Genomic DNA, 16303 nt, shown 5'->3' with positions numbered 1-16303 from the left:
TATTGTACGAAATCCTGCTAGAAGCGAAATAAAACTATTATAGTAAACTCAACTGACATAGACGGCAAATCAACAAAATATCTTGGCTATCACACGTCAATGGTTAATCTTCGAAAAATCTCTGCTTAACCATTCATAAGGCCTTCCATAGAGTAGGAATTATCCTGTGAGCTGCCAAATATGATAATTCATGTCGATCCACAAACAACAATGAAGCATATTTGACATTTTGCCAAAAAAGGATAAGGATTCAACACTTTTCACATGAACAACATAACATCGTCTCAGTCATGTATTTGATGCATAGGCCAGCAAAGAGAGTTTGCCATTTTACACACACGAAAATACACGAACATAAGACTTTCTAGTGGAACTACAAGGAGAAGCTAATTCTAACGGAAGACTTTCAAGAAAACTTAAGTCACTGTTCTTTCCAAATCCTACCAGTTACCCTCAGTTTTAATTCCTTCCTATCACCACCTGAAAAGAAAAGAGCCATATTTCTCTGGATAATCAGGCCGTCAAAGCTGTCACGAACCTTGCGATGGCTATCCCTGATGCTCCTTGGCACTCCTTGCCAGCACAACTTTCTTCCATTTCCTCCTACCTCAAGGCTGTAGCTATAGTTCTTTGCCTCATTGTCATCCCCCATGAATCGTAAGAAAGCTATGTAGACAGGAGCCATACCAAGCTGGAATGCTTCAAAATGAAGGCAGAAGTACTGTCCAAAGCAACTGAAGACCTGAAGTGCAAAAATAGGAAAGGAAAATATTAACACAAATACATGATCAAGTTATCAGTATTCAGTATTACTAAGGTCATGTGAATTCTAAGTTCTCCAAATCATGCATCCCTTCCTAAACAATCCTTTCAGTATTTAAATTTTCAACTCTCACTTGCAGAGTTATCAATTTATATCTGCAACATATTGAGGGCAAAAACTTTTTAAGGCCCAAATCATTGGATGAAAACAATATGCTACAGATCAATTATTAGAGTTAGCAATCTTAAGCGCTCTTCCACATAGCTTAGGATGTGTTGTCCACAACATATTTTGAATTTAAGTTCAGATAGTCACAGTTCAGACAACTTAAGCTAAGATATGTATGAAAAAACACACAGAGTGAGCAAATTAACTAATTCAGTATTCTAAATTTTAAATGGATGTACAAAATCTGAAAAATGCTTACCGTAAGCATCCAAGTAGCATTTTCAACCTCATGGGGATTTGACTTCACATAGCGATGGTTGAATGTACTGCCACTGTGCATGTCAACTTTATGATCCTCCTTAAGGTGGGCCACCAGGTAAGGGATATCACCAATGACAGTGCATTCTGATCCAGCATAAGGACAGCTATAGGGTCTAAAGGAACATTGGGACTCATGCTTCAGCTTGCTATAGTAAGGATATATGCCTACACATCCGTAACTTTGATATTTACATGGAAGTTCAAGAGATGCAGCCACCTTCTCCAGGGCAAGGCATCTAATGTTACCAAGTTCATGCCTGCAAGTTGGGCACCGGTTGTGTACCCTGGGCTTGCAATTAGCACATATTGTGTGGCCATTTGAGCACTGCGTCAATGACAAAGGATACTGTAATCAGAAAATTGCACAAACATATAAACCATAAAAGTCGTGCTCAGAATTTAACAACCACTTGCCCCCTCCCCACCCTCTCTCTCAAGCCATTATAGCTAATAAGAGACAACTGTTCATTCCAAAAAAAAAAAAAAAACACTGGAGTAGAGAGTAAGGAACTATGAACCAAATGAGTTAAAACGAGAAAGTAGAAATCAAGGAGAGCTTACATTTGAAAAAAACAAAAAATAAAGAAAGGAAAAAAAAAAAAAAAAAACTGAGCAAGGCCAGGCAGAGATGGAGCACAGTGATCTAGAATCTTTATAAACCAATTCACCATTGTTCGCATTCAACACTTCACTTTACGTTAAACGACATTCTAGACCTCTGATTGAACTACAAGCATAAGTACATGAACACTCTTTAGTGCAAACCCAACGAAATGGGCTGCCTTATAATAATTTCGGAATGATGCAATTGGAGCAAGTTGTACGGACCTAATGGAAAAGAGTGAAAGATTCATCTAATTCTTGTAATGAAAGTGAGTGCACCAGAGAACAGAAAAATTGCCCTTAACATGGCAATCTAATTAATTTAGCTTTAGTCACTTACTAAGAAAGTTATTCTTTACCCAACCAAAATCAGATTGATCTAATTTTCAATTGATCTAAAGTAATTTCAAGTATCTGCTTAAGACTATTTAATTTCTAAGCTATTCATTTTCTCTGTAGGCTTTTGATATCCACAGCAAATCATGGAATTCGACAGCATGAAAGCAAGAAGGTGCTACCTTTGTTATCAAAATTCTTAGAAGACGAGTGAAAAACTTGTTTACAAATCCTTAATACAGCAATACACTAATACTCAACATACATCTTTTAAGATCCCATATCAGCTTTCAACACGAGCATATCGATCATGAGACATATTTTTCAGTCAAAAAAATCATCACCTATCCCCTCACCTCCGACCCATACAAACGATTATGAACCATATTTATTTAAGACAGAGGCAGCAGGGACAGCACTACATGGAAAATCCAGGTGCAAGAGTTTAAAATTTTCAACCAACTGAAGATATTCAGGTACTTTAACATCACATAAGAAGCACTAGAGGCAGCCTCACCTGGTGGATTGGAGGGTACATGGCAGTTAGGCACACTGGGCACTCCAGCAGCTCATAAACACTGCTAGACACAATTGGATTTGGTTTAACAGTACTTTGTGCAGTATCCATCACATTTTCTACAACATCAATCATATCTTCAGTCGAGGGAGGGTCGATAACTTCAGGCTTCCCCCTCACATCATCAAGATATGGACTTCCAGTAGCCATATTGTTGGCCAAATAGTTATCTGAAAGCAAAACAGAATGTTTATCATTATTTCCTTTTCAGTAAAACAATGTGTTCATCAACTCCTTTTCAGTAAAACATATCAGGAAATATAAGTTCTATGGAGTAATAAACTAAGTTTTGGGACTTATATTTCACAAAGATAAGTGTACCAAAACTCAATTCACAAATATGATAAGCTCTAATAAGTTAAGTACAAGGCTAAAAAGTTCTTAAATCAAGTGAAGAGATTTTTTGACAGAAAAAAAAACCCTATTCTTGACAACTAAAACCAAGGTACCCACACATTGACATTACCTATACATAGCCATACAACTATTCAAGGCCTTCATCTAATTTAGTTCTCTCTGCAATCATAAAAACGCGATTTAGCATGTTAATGCAAACAAGGATGAGGATTACATACCAACAAATTTCCACTCCGTTCGAATCCAATTACCGGCCTTCCTCTCTTCAAATTTGTTGACTAATTTTGATCCCTTGTCTACATATAGACAAAGCAAAAAAAATGTTCAACAATTAAGGTAACAGTAAAACCCATGATTTTTTTTTGTTTCATCAAGTGCAAACATCAGTCAAAATGAAGGACCTAAATATCAAGCTTTTTCAAAATGAACATCACAACTATAGAAATCCTAAATAAAGACAAGCATATATAGATTCTTATGCACATAAAAGCGCATACTTCAAATTGCCTAATTATACAAGTAAATTAGACAATCATCCAGCTATAATTTAGCCTATGCTAGGAAGTAAAAACTATGAAAATAGAAATCGTTTTAATCACAATAAGCTTAATATCTACAATAAACAGGGATTCAAACAAACTATAAGTTCATAATTACAAATAAAATATAAGGTTAAGTACTTAAGTCTCAATTATTTTTATAGTAAATGATATATTCAAAAGATATAAACTTTGAAATTTCTTCATCAATACAGAAAAATAAACAATAAAAAGATACAAACTTTTACAAAAAATCTACGCCATAAAATGCAAACATAACATTCTAATTTTGAAAATAACTAATAAATTACGAACCACAGATAATTTGAAAAACAAAAACCTCTAATAAAATTGCATAAAACATTTAAAAAGAAATTATCACAGACAAAAAATTGAACCCAAGATTTTAACATCAAAATAAAATTGATCAGTTATATTACTTCTCAGAAAAACCCAACAATTAAAAATCAAAAATTTGATCGTCAAAACCCCAAATCATCATCACAATAAAACCCACAAACAAACAATCAAATAAAAAGAATTAAATAAATTAAAACAAACAAACAAATAAAAAAATAAAGAAACAAAATTACCTTGAAATGAGGAATTCAAAATTTGAAATTCAAAACCCCATGAAAGAACAAAGAAGAATAAAACCCTAGAAAGATGGAAGACGGTGGAAATTGGAGACCCTCAACTTTAACATGAACAAAAATTCAATTGAATTATAAAAAAGTGGGGAATTTGTAGTTTCAGAAGAGCTAATTATTAAATTTGTTTTTATTTTGGCCGTCTGAAAATGGGAATAATATGGGAGACGACTAATAAATAAATAAAGAGTAAGAGTAATAAATATAAATATTTATTACAATATTATTATTACCAACAATAATTTTTTTTTAAAAAAAAATATAGCAAGGCCTGCAATTTAGTTAGGAGGGCAAGATATTTGAAAATAAAGAGAGTAAGAAAAAATTTGGGAAAAGAGAAGAGAGCGTATGTTTGTGTAAAAATGTGTCAAGTTGATGGGTTTTTGGGGTTGACAGACTTTTTATTGAGTAAATACAAAAAGAACTAGTCAATATATGTGGGGTCTTTCCTTTGGTTCAAATAGAGAGGGACTGAGGAAGGATCATCCAAATTGTTTGTTCATCTAACACCTACCCTCATCATGATGTAAATTATGAATTTATGATGAGTTACGGCTACGAATATAGATAACGTCTTGATTTAGGCCCCGTTTGGTTTGATGTAAAACATTTCAAAAAAAATATTTTTTCTATTTAGTGGCAAAGATTGAAGATGATGAGTTATAGATTTAAAATTCCTTTCTCTGTTTGTAATATGTGTTGCCCTTGTGTCTTATTTGTACATATAAAAAACAATTAAAACAGCTTTGCACTTATGTTCACGTGAAATTTTAATAGGACAGTTTGATGATTTATAATGAATTTACATTACAGCGAAATATTATCTCATCAATATTTTGATTGATTGTAAGACTCGTGTGACTAATTTATTGATATATTTTCATTACTTATGCTCGTGTATTTTTTTATTTTTTTTATAGGTAAGGAGAAGGGCCCTGATCGAATCTCAACCCTCACGAGTTTTTTGGTCCTGTATTTACGGATCAGAGTGCTCGTATGATTAATTGATTGAGGTATTTTCATTACTTAGGGTCTGTTCACATTTACTGAACTGAGGTAAACTGAACTGATTGGAGCTAAACTGAACTGAACTGATTGGAGCTGAACTGAAATGAATATTTATGAGACAAGGAAATTAGGAGCTGAACTGAACTGATTGGAGCTGAACTTAAATGAACTAAACTGAAATTAAGTAAATGTGAACAGGTCCTTAATGGAGATATACGGGTACTCGTAGAACTGATTGATCTTTCCTTAGGTATATTGGTTTATTAGATTGCAAATCAAGAATACAATGAATTTTAATATTTTTGTAAGGATTTCTTCAAGAGTATATATGGAATCTATAAAAGTTTAAATACTTAGACTTCAATTTAAGAATTGAATGATTATAGATGAAACTTTGTTGTATAAGAATAACTTGTTATATTATATGGTTTCATATTCTTTCTACATTATCTTTGTGCTTCTAAAATTTTTCACCTTAGTAATGCAAAGTCTAAAAAAGTATATCTAATAATTCGGTGTAATTTTTTTTTATTATTATTAATTTCAAACTTTTCATGAGTGTATATGTCGCTCAGTCATAAGAATGAGAAGAAATTTCTTGTGTGATTTTAGCAATTCGTAGATAAATGATTAAACATTTATTCGCATAACTAGCCCTCTATAAAGCTCCATTTTGAACCATAAAAGAAAAAAAAAAACTTGTGCTCTTTCAAGTGAAAAAGCCATTCAATATAGATGGTTCAAAAAACTCATAACGAAATAAAACTATATACAAATTACTTCCCTGTTTCTTTATAGTTGCAAATATTTTTGACTTAAATACCATTCAACTACTATACTTTGACGAGTTATAACTAATGAAAAATGTGGTCAAGTGAAAGTTTGTTAGATTTGTCTCAATTTATATACTTATAAAATCTCAAATTATAATTTTTAGGTACTGATAATAAAAAATATTAATACTGAACAAATGCATTGACAAACGTGAAATAAAAATTATTGCTATGTTTTACACATAAGTAAAAAAACTAAAGATTTAAACTATATTCCAATCAAAGCTAGTTAAAATAAACATCTTTCATTCAAAGAAATTAAGTTGTTTTTAACTTTTTCTTTTCCATTAATCAATTAGCCACCAGCCCCTCAATCAAGTAAACAAAGTAGTCGCCCTTGCCTCAAATCTTAGCTCTAAATAACTAACAAAACTTATATTTTTAGTCGCCTTCCAACCAATCTTCCAAGGTAAGATAATTTTCCATGCTCATGTATACAACATAGTTGTATGTCAATGGGTGATTCACCTTTGCAGCTCTTTATCAAAATTAGTCATCAAATTTATTTGAAGCAACCAACTAGAGTTAGGGTTGTTCACATTCATTGAACTGAGCTGAACTATATAGATTGGAGCTGAGCTAAGTTAAACTCAGCTGAAATGAATATTTTATAAGAGAAGGAAATTAGGAGCTGAACTGAACTAAACTAAACTGAGAACTAAACTGAAATTAAGCTGAAGTGAACAGGTGGAGATTAGCGGATATCCACATACCCGCTGTGGGCACTATCCAACAAAGTCGTTGCCATACCCGCTCCAACATAAACGAACGCAAGGCAAAATAAGCAAACAAATGAAACAATGCCTGCTTGGCATCCCTGAACCATAGTTGCTAGTTCATCTAACTTTTATACCTTAGTCAACCAAGTCTTCTTCAAATCAACGCAAGTAAAAGAACATTGTACAAGGATATACAATGTTTGTGTACACTTTTTCGCAACCTATCTAAGACGAGTGGAAATCTGATGAAATCTTCTTCAAACTCATTCTCACATAAGCAGAGTTGCACAACAAATCCTGGGAACCCTTGTTTTTTAAACCCAACTTGCCATTAATGGAAGAATCCATTGAACTTTAGTAGTGAATCAACTGTTTTGACGGCAGTGATCGAAATCCTTGCCCATAGAATTGGATACCCAAATTTAGTAGTGGAGCTTTTTTTAAAAAAAGTTAACTTGGTACATTATGCTTCAAAAGTTCAATGAAGATTGAAAAAAAAAAAGAAAGTATAGAAAGCTAATTATATACTCCTAGACTCTAGTGTAGCTATCTATCCATACACCTCCACCCCTAAACAATGCATAAACAAACCCAAGAACCCTTGTAATTGTGTAGTAACTGAATAGTAACCACAATTTTTACCCACCTATACATAAAAAAAATAAAATAAATAAAAAAAATAATTCAAATCATCATTTCACTTCATTTTCTCTCTCTTCACCCAATTTCTCTCCTTAAACCCATTGATCTACTTTTTCAAATCCAAAATTTCTACGAATTTAAGACAAATTATCAATAAAAATTGTTCAATCACTACAAAATTCAACAAAACAAGATTGAAATTCGAAAGAATAAGTGGTTTTGTTCATATTTGGTTCAAAGAAGAGTATGAAACCTAGGTTTTACTAAATTTTTTTTGTTGTGATTGTATTTCAAAACAATTATTGAATCATCAACTTTGGAAAATGCATCATGTAAGCATTTACTATAGTTTTAGTAATTTTTGTTCAAAAACTAGTAAATCAAATCATTACATTCTTTATTTTTTTTTTTGTGCAACGAAGAAAACAGTTCTAGAAAAGGAAAACAAAGATTCTGGAAAAATGTAAGTATTAATAAAATTAATTCGTAGTGAATTTTTTTTTTTTTTTTTGATGAATGTTCATTTCCATTTTGATAAATGCTCATTTATACATTTGTATACTATCATTCACATGTTTTTTTTTTCGAAAAAACTCTCATTTAATTAATACAAATGCTCATTCAATTCATATGTATTTAATAATTTACAGTCATTCATGTAACAATGTTCATTTTTTTCATAGTTTGAAGTGGAGAATTATTTTGATGAATGTTCGTTTTTATTTTGGTAAATGTTCAATCACATAATAATACATGGTCATTCACAATTTCACATATTAATATATGATTATTAGAACATCAAAGGTGTTTGATCATGATTGTTCATTTTTATTGCAGTACGAAGGAAATAGTTTTAGAAAAGAAAATAAAAAATCTGGAGAAAAGTAAGCATTAATTAAACTAGTTCGTAGTGGGTTTTTTATTTAATAAATGTTCTTTTCCATTTTGATAGATAATCATTTGTATATTAGTATACAATCATTCACTTGTTAATAGATGATTAATATATATGTATAGTCATTGTATTAATGTTTATTCTTTTTCATAGTTTGGGGTGGAAAATTATTCTGATGAATGTTCATTTGTATTTCATGTTCATTGATTGATATCTTTCATAGGCATTTTTAAACTGATGCATGTTAATTTATATATTAATAGATGGTCATTTTAATATTCAATTATCTAATTATGTTCATTTATGTATTAAGAGTTGTTCATTTCCATATTAATGGATGATCATTTCTATACTATTATATGTTCATTTATTTATTAATATATGTTCATTTCCATATATATATATATCGATCATTTTAATTGTTCTACTATTCATATTCATATGAAAATCGGTTCATTTCAACAGTTATTCTTGCTCAAATCTAAATAAAAATTCATTTGTTTTTGTCTATTAGTTAAACAAAGAATCGTGGATATAGTGAGTTAGTTACACCACATAATATCAAGGAGAAAAAACAAGACGACAAAAATAAGGAAATTAATCAAGAAGACATGTATTTGTGCAACATGAACCAATAACATGAGCTTGTATCTTTCAATTTTGAATCGAGAATTCAGTATGTATAATAATATGTGTGGAATTGTGTTGTATATTTTAATATCCAATATTTCAATTTTTGGTGATATAAAATTTCTATTTGATTTTAACAAGAAGGAAATAAACTTTTTTTTTCCCAAAGTATTATTACAAATCACATCCTTCAAAAGCAAACATTTAAAAGGAAATAAACTTTTTTTTCCCAAAGTATATATAATGTTCATATTTTTTGACGACTTGTATAATGTTCATATTAGGAAAACAATATGTTCATAAACAAAAAACTAAATATTCATAACAAATATACATATATAAATGAACATTAAAAGTCACATGTACAACTTATAATCCCATAAACACAAATATATATGAGCGTCTTTAAAAAAATTATTACAAATACACAAAATAACAAATTTTAAAATATGTTCACTAGTTAAAATATATATGAGCGCCTTTAAAAGAATAAAAATCATTGAAATTCACGTGTACAACACTTATATTCAAATACAACTACAATAATCCTATAGTTTACTACAGAAAACATACATTAAACATAAATGAACATTAGATGATGGAAATGTTCACTTTCATGTTTATGAAACAATTACATGCAATAAGATAGCTGTATGGAAATGCATTATAAATTGTAATTAAATTGAATATATTTTATATTGGAAATTATTTTAAACAACTCTTTATTTACATAAATACAATTCTAAGACGTATGTATTTGCATACATCTTACTATAAAACTTACACATAGCTCTTAAAATGAACATTTAATGATACAAAAATGAACATATGTTGAAACACGAATAAACAAAAATGTACATTGGATGATGCAATACTTCTAATAATAAAAATGATTTGAACGCAGCAATCCATATAAATAAATTTGCTCATTTTTATTAATAAAAAAATTCTTAAAATGCAATTCAAAATATACTAATTTGAACAAAAACTCCTTATTATAAAAATGAACATCTAATGATTTATAAATGAACATTTACCAATACAGAAATGAACATATTATAAAAAATTTACAGAAAATTCATAAATGAAAGGACCGGAGGCGGGGCACGCGCGGAGGGAGGGTGCAGGCAGTGTTCCCTGCCTTAGAGTCTAGGTAAAAATTTGTAATAGAAAGCTCGACAATTACTAGGCCCGTTCTTTTGGACTAAATGCATTCTAATTGAACTGGACTACAAAAAAGTGAGGAAACCAACTAAATTGAGCTGAAAAACAGAATAATAAGTCCAAAAGAACAGAGCCTTCGACCAACAGATGTACCTGAAAGTGTTATATTCCCATAAATTGTGAGAAACAAAGGTCTGCGTATAAGCGTATACATTGGATGGATTCAGGTTTCCAACAAGTCTAAATTTAGTCCATACTTTGGAATATTGGCAATTGTGGCTAATTAGCATAAGTTACATTGTAACCACTCAACTAATACCCATTTTAAATACACAGTTGTCTTGAAAATTATTAATGAACTATAAAGCTGATATACATACAGGATACAAGGAAAAGAAAACAACAAATGAAAAAAAAGATGAAATTTTACCAGAGACTTACAACAAGTGACGGAGGATGAAGTGGGTCATGACTGATGCCCAACTTCAAACCAGAAAAGGACAGAAGTACGACCATAAATGACTCGTACACTCTGCAACACAAGAGTGCCACTGGTCAAAACAGCCTTGGCACCACCTTCAATCCTAGTACGAGAAACAGTAACACCATCTCCGCGGGAGTTTGAAGAAAGAGATGGTAACTTCTTTGGCCCCGTGGCTGTGCTCACTATTGGGCATGAAAGATAATCCAGAGGATCGGTTTCACATTGGAGGAGACAACTGTCTATAATCAACCTCCCACTCCTATGAAGCAAGCAGCAGCCGAGCTCAGCCTTCACTGTCAAGTTTGTAATTTTGCAGGTGGAAAGGAGCTCCAGAGCACTGTTTAACAAAAAGAAACAATGCACAGACGATACTGTCATTTGCATCCAAAAAGAATATAGGGTCACTACCCATAAGCCCAAATGCCCAACCAATCAAGCCTAAAATAAAAAATTTCCGATCACTTAATCTCTCTAGCATGAAGGTTTATCTCAATTGTCTGGCTGGCACCAATGAGTGGGAAAATGAGAAAATATCTCAATCAGATTGGTGAAAGGCTTCAACCCCACAGGTTTAGTAGCAATGCTTGTACTTAAAATGCTCAAGTTTGGCAGAGATTCATCATTTAGAAAGGCCCATTCAATAAAGCCCAACAGTAGAAGGCACAGCAAAGAAATTTTGCGAACCTGTCAGTGCCCCGGGAACAAAGAAGAGTGGTTTCTTCAGGAAGCTCACCTCCACCAATCTGAGCAAAAATAATCAAATTAGAATATTGAAAAGGCAACAATAATGCGCACAAAATTATGAGATAGCAAGGATACACCTGACCTATTCCTCAACTGAGAAAAGCATGCTTTAAAGACATGTTTAATTTGCTGTATTACTTAAATAAGATACAAATGGATGTGAAGTGGTGAAAAGACCAAAAACAAAAGATCAATCTATTGCACCATTACCATCTAAATCTAAAATTATGTGTTGCACAAACACTACTTAGAGCACGTATTTTGGGGTTCTACAAGTAATTCTTCAAGTAGTACTTAGAGAAAAGAACTCAAGAGCCAACTCTACCACAACAGTGGGGCTCATGAGTAAGCCCTAAGGTGGGTCTCCACGAAGAGTCACTTCAGAATGGCTAAAGTCATCAAAAAAAATCGGAGAGCTGCTTCTATCCCTTCATTAAATGACATGAGTCCATGGTTCTTTGAATTTTGTTGGTCTACACTTAGGTGTATCCACATAAAGACACACTTACCATTGCTGGGGTTTTTTTGGGTAGAGATCTTGAGAGTGTCTTGAAGCGAGAGAGTGGAGATCTAGTTCTACCAATGTACCTGCTCTAAGTGCACAGTTGTGCACGCATAAAAGTGTAATTTACCCGTCCATATGATTCTCAGGTAATTTTGAGAAACATTCAGATTCTCCTAGGACTTGCTCTAAGTCATTGAGATTTTTTTTTCCTATATGGTCTAACATTATTGATTTACCCCACAGGCCCACAACTAATAAAAGAACCCACCTCCTAAGGAATGCTAGCGAGTTTAATCATATACGATTATACGAGTCTTTGACCAACAATACTCAACAAAAAAATAAGACGATACTCGAGGCTATTAAGCAAAGTGTGCCTGATTAGATATACTTTTTCAATAATCACTTTTACATAGGCCAATATCAAAAAAAAAAACCAGATAAATAATCAGTGGTAACATAAAAGAAAGAAAATGTGCATGTGGACAAGTATACCAACATCCAACCTGTACTAAAAGGAAGAGATAAAGGTGAGGGATTGAAGCAAACTAAATTATACATCTACACTGACACTGACACTGACACCGAACTCCCTATGCATATGCATATGGCTATACAGAGGGACACTCACACAGTCACACCAAGTTGCACACAAAGCACAAATAAGAATCATCAAAACATTTGAAAAGGGCAGAGGCTCTGGCCTCTGGGGGTGTGGAAAAACTGTTACAAGAGCTCAATGGTTTCTCTTAATAAGTAAAACAACAGTAAATATGAAATGAAGAATATAATTTGGAGAGATTATTAATATTACCAGGCAGAGAGGCTTCTTGATCTGAATGTTAGAGGTAAAATGGACCCCTCCAGCAGCAATCAAGATGGTATCACCAGGCCTAAAAGACAAGAAGCCTGTGAGATTAATTGATTTGTATTAAGAAATGACAGCCACTCGGGCAATTTATTTGTACTCACTTTGCAGCGGATACCGCAGCATCAATACAAGAGAATACACCAGGTTCTGAAAAATCCTTAATAGTTCGGTCAACTCTCAACCATAGGCGTGGGTGGCATGCCAAGAATCGCCATCTGTGGCAAACGAGGGCGGTGTTATAACGATCTGCAAACTCAAAAGTAATAAGTGACAAAAGCTGATACCCACAATAATACGCTGAAGCAAACTAATAAGACAATAAGTCCATACACCATCAACACAAAACCTCATCCACCTGAACTATAGCACTACCAATAAAGATAATTAACTACTATATGATTTATAAAGTCCTATACAATCTAAACAAAAAATGTTCAGCAAATTAAAGGGAAAAGACGAATAAGAGGAAAGACAAGCAAATATCAAGCACTTCTTTCACAGCCATAAGCCAAAACAACCCCCTAAGTCCCAAATTTGAATGTAAAAGCGAGCAAACATATCAGGCACGGCTTCCAGAACCTATTGGCCCCATCATTTCTATAGTATTACTTCTTCGATAGACTAAATCAATGACAAGAATTCATGGAGGAAACTCTTGAAGCAGACCAATACAATGACAGAAGTCAGTGCCACGAAATCCATTCAACTTAACAAAAACTGATAGATGTATATCCCATCACATTCAAATTCAGCTCAATCAATGTTTAAAGGCAGCAATAACCCCCACAAAGGCAAGCATTTTGTTTCTCATACTATTTTTAAAAGTCTCAAGATGCCACCTTTCAATTCGTAGAGTAAACAATTCATCCAGAAATTAATCATTTCACAACAATTTGACAAACCCTAAACCAGCAAAAGAATCCAGTAAAACCCAATTACCAAAATCAAAACTTTCAACCTTCTATAACCTCAATTTCACAATTAAGCTCAATTAAACAATCAAATTCCACAAAATACGATATGGGTCTACCTCCAATCAGAATAAAATGATCCAAAATCACATCAAGAGGGTAAACAACCACCAAATTGAACAACAAATTAGGGTTTCAAAATCAAATTGAAAATTGCAAATTGGGGAAAATGAAAATAGGGTAAAGTAACAAACCAGGAAGAGGAGAGAGAAAGCTGAAAATGTGCATGAGGCAATTATCATCCAAAGAGTTGATTAGGGAATCTGAGGTAGTGGATAAATGCTTCGAAAGCCGCCTCCATTTGTTCTTACTCCTCTGTTTTCCCCCAAATTTAGATATAGAATTAGCTTCAGAAGCAGGGTTTGCTTGCTCCTGATCAGCTATAGACGCCATAGAAATCAATTTTCATGAAAAAAAAAATTCTGGGATTTTTTGGGTGCTGCAATTCTGGGGGTTGAAGAAACGTTGATTTGCAGAATTTTGTGCACCTCAAACCGACGACATCAACGATAAATTAAAAAGTTTGCGTGTATATACTCTTTTCATTCAAGCCCCGGTCCACTAATGTCTAATCAGTAAACAGTAATCAGTAATCACTTATCATAGACTCATACAGAGTGAGGGGTAACAAGTGATTTAGGCTCTGTTTTGATTTAATGAATTGAGCTGAGCTGAATTGAATTGAACTAAATCGATTGGAGCTAAACTGAACTGAACTGAACTGAAATAAATAGTTTATATGAGAGAAGGAAATTAAGAGCTGGACTGATTAGAGCTGAACTGACTGAACTGAAATTAAGCTGAAGAGAACAGACTCTTAGACTATCGATTTCAATCGATTCTCATCTTTGTTGTTGTTGCTCTCTAAACACCATTTATATATATGTATGTATACATATATGTTTTTGGAGGATTTTGACCAAACCTTGACCCAATTATATGGAATTTTTTAAATTTGTGGGATAGATTATAGAAGTAAAAATAAGTTAAGTTTAGTAAAATAAGTTCAATTTAGTAAGAATAAGTTTTGCAAAAATAATAAAACTTTAGTAAAAAGAAATCTCAATTTTGGCAAATATAATTTCATTTCAACATAAAAAGGGTGAAGAGGATAAGGTTGGAGTAAGGGTCTATTCTCTTCAGATTATTTTCAGTTCTTAATTTCCTTCTCTCATAAAATATTCAATTCAGTTCAGTTTAGTTCAACTCAGTTCAATCAATCAGAACAGGCCTTAAGATCTATGGAGAAAGTAATATACAAAATAATAACCCAAATAAAGTAAAGATGATCTTTTTTTTTCATAACATGAACAAAGAGGTTGTAAATGCACAACATTGACCATTAATATTTGCACTATATATTAAAAGGCGTTCCTTTTTAAGAAATGGTGCCACGTGGCACTCTTCAAATTATATGTGCCATGTCACAATGCCACATCACATCCAAAGTACATGCGCCACGTAAGCTTGTCAGCTCATTCAACAAAATAAAATATGCTTTGCACAAGATTCGAACCCATAACCTACGATGCATATATTTAATACATTTACAATCTCAACTAACCTCTATTAATGTTTCAAATTTCACATAATATTTAATTATATATATTCCTTTAATTTACTTAATAAATTATATATATTAAATTATATATATAACATATTCCTTTAATAAATTAAAGGTAATATAATTCATTATTTTTAACAAGATTATAATATAAATACATATTGTAATCCCCCGTATTTTTAAATATTTTATAAATGAAAATTTATTTTATTTATAATATTTATTTGTTATTTTTCATAATTTAATTTCAAAAGTTTCAAATTATTAATCTGGGTCGAAAATTATTTGAACAAATTATTTTATGCACCTTTATTCTACAATTTATGTCCAATCACACAAGCCTAACCCATTTATTTACTTAATCGACCCATTATTTTTATGAGGCCCAATCTTTCTTTTTACCCTACAATAATTCTCTCCTATAAATACCCCATGAATCTCCAAAAATTTCCCACACAAAAAGGTTAATTAGTCTTATTTTCATCCTTCTTTGTTTCATTATTTTGCTTAATGTTAATTTAATTGTTTTGGGTTTTGATTTTAGTATAAAGATTATATTTTTAGCATCAAATTATATTTTAATGGTATAAAGATTATAAATTTCAGATTATATTTATGTTATAAATTTCATATTTTATGAATTATAAACCTAGGGTTTCAATTTATTGAAAATCATGATTTTAGGGTTTTTATGAACAATTGATTTAGGGCTTTTATAGTAATGATGTTTTGAAATTTTGGTGATTGTAACTACTGATTAGTTTAACTTGATTCCAGATTATTTTGAACACATAGATTCGTGTTTTAATTTTTAGATTTCCGTTCGTTAATATTAATCCCGTTTTAATCCCGATCAGGTTTTAAACTCATCCGATTTTGACAAAAAAGTAGTGTTTTCCATGTGGAAACAACGTTTTAAGAGATAATTTAATTTTTCTATTAAAAGGGTAAGAGATAAT

General features: G+C 31.9%; 2 protein-coding genes across 2 annotated transcripts; both read right to left on the bottom strand.

Moving 5' to 3' along the window:
* Window positions 1–193: 193 nt before the first annotated feature.
* LOC145595516 (E3 ubiquitin-protein ligase DIS1-like) lies at window positions 194–4675 on the bottom strand. Its single transcript, XM_081651933.1, has 5 exons — window positions 4258–4675; window positions 3344–3421; window positions 2709–2938; window positions 1191–1577; window positions 194–742 (listed from the first exon to the last, which is right to left on the bottom strand). Exons 3-5 carry the CDS (start codon window positions 2916–2918, stop codon window positions 422–424), a joined length of 918 nt encoding a protein of 305 aa, XP_081508059.1. The 5' UTR covers window positions 2919–2938; window positions 3344–3421; window positions 4258–4675; the 3' UTR covers window positions 194–421.
* A 5794-nt stretch (window positions 4676–10469) lies between these two features.
* LOC145595515 (F-box protein SKIP5-like) lies at window positions 10470–14273 on the bottom strand. The gene is made up of 5 exons (XM_081651932.1): window positions 13975–14273; window positions 12911–13055; window positions 12753–12831; window positions 11374–11432; window positions 10470–11026 (listed from the first exon to the last, which is right to left on the bottom strand). Exons 1-5 carry the CDS (start codon window positions 14171–14173, stop codon window positions 10672–10674), a joined length of 837 nt encoding a protein of 278 aa, XP_081508058.1. The 5' UTR covers window positions 14174–14273; the 3' UTR covers window positions 10470–10671.
* Between the last annotated feature and the right edge of the window lie 2030 nt (window positions 14274–16303).

The sequence above is a fragment of the Chenopodium album genome, chromosome 19 (assembly GCF_948465745.1).
Source record: "Chenopodium album chromosome 19, dcCheAlbu1.1, whole genome shotgun sequence".
Taxonomy (NCBI): Eukaryota; Viridiplantae; Streptophyta; class Magnoliopsida; order Caryophyllales; family Amaranthaceae; genus Chenopodium; species Chenopodium album.
The sequence above is the reverse complement of the archived record's forward strand: the minus strand, read 5'-3'. Positions and strand labels throughout refer to the sequence as shown.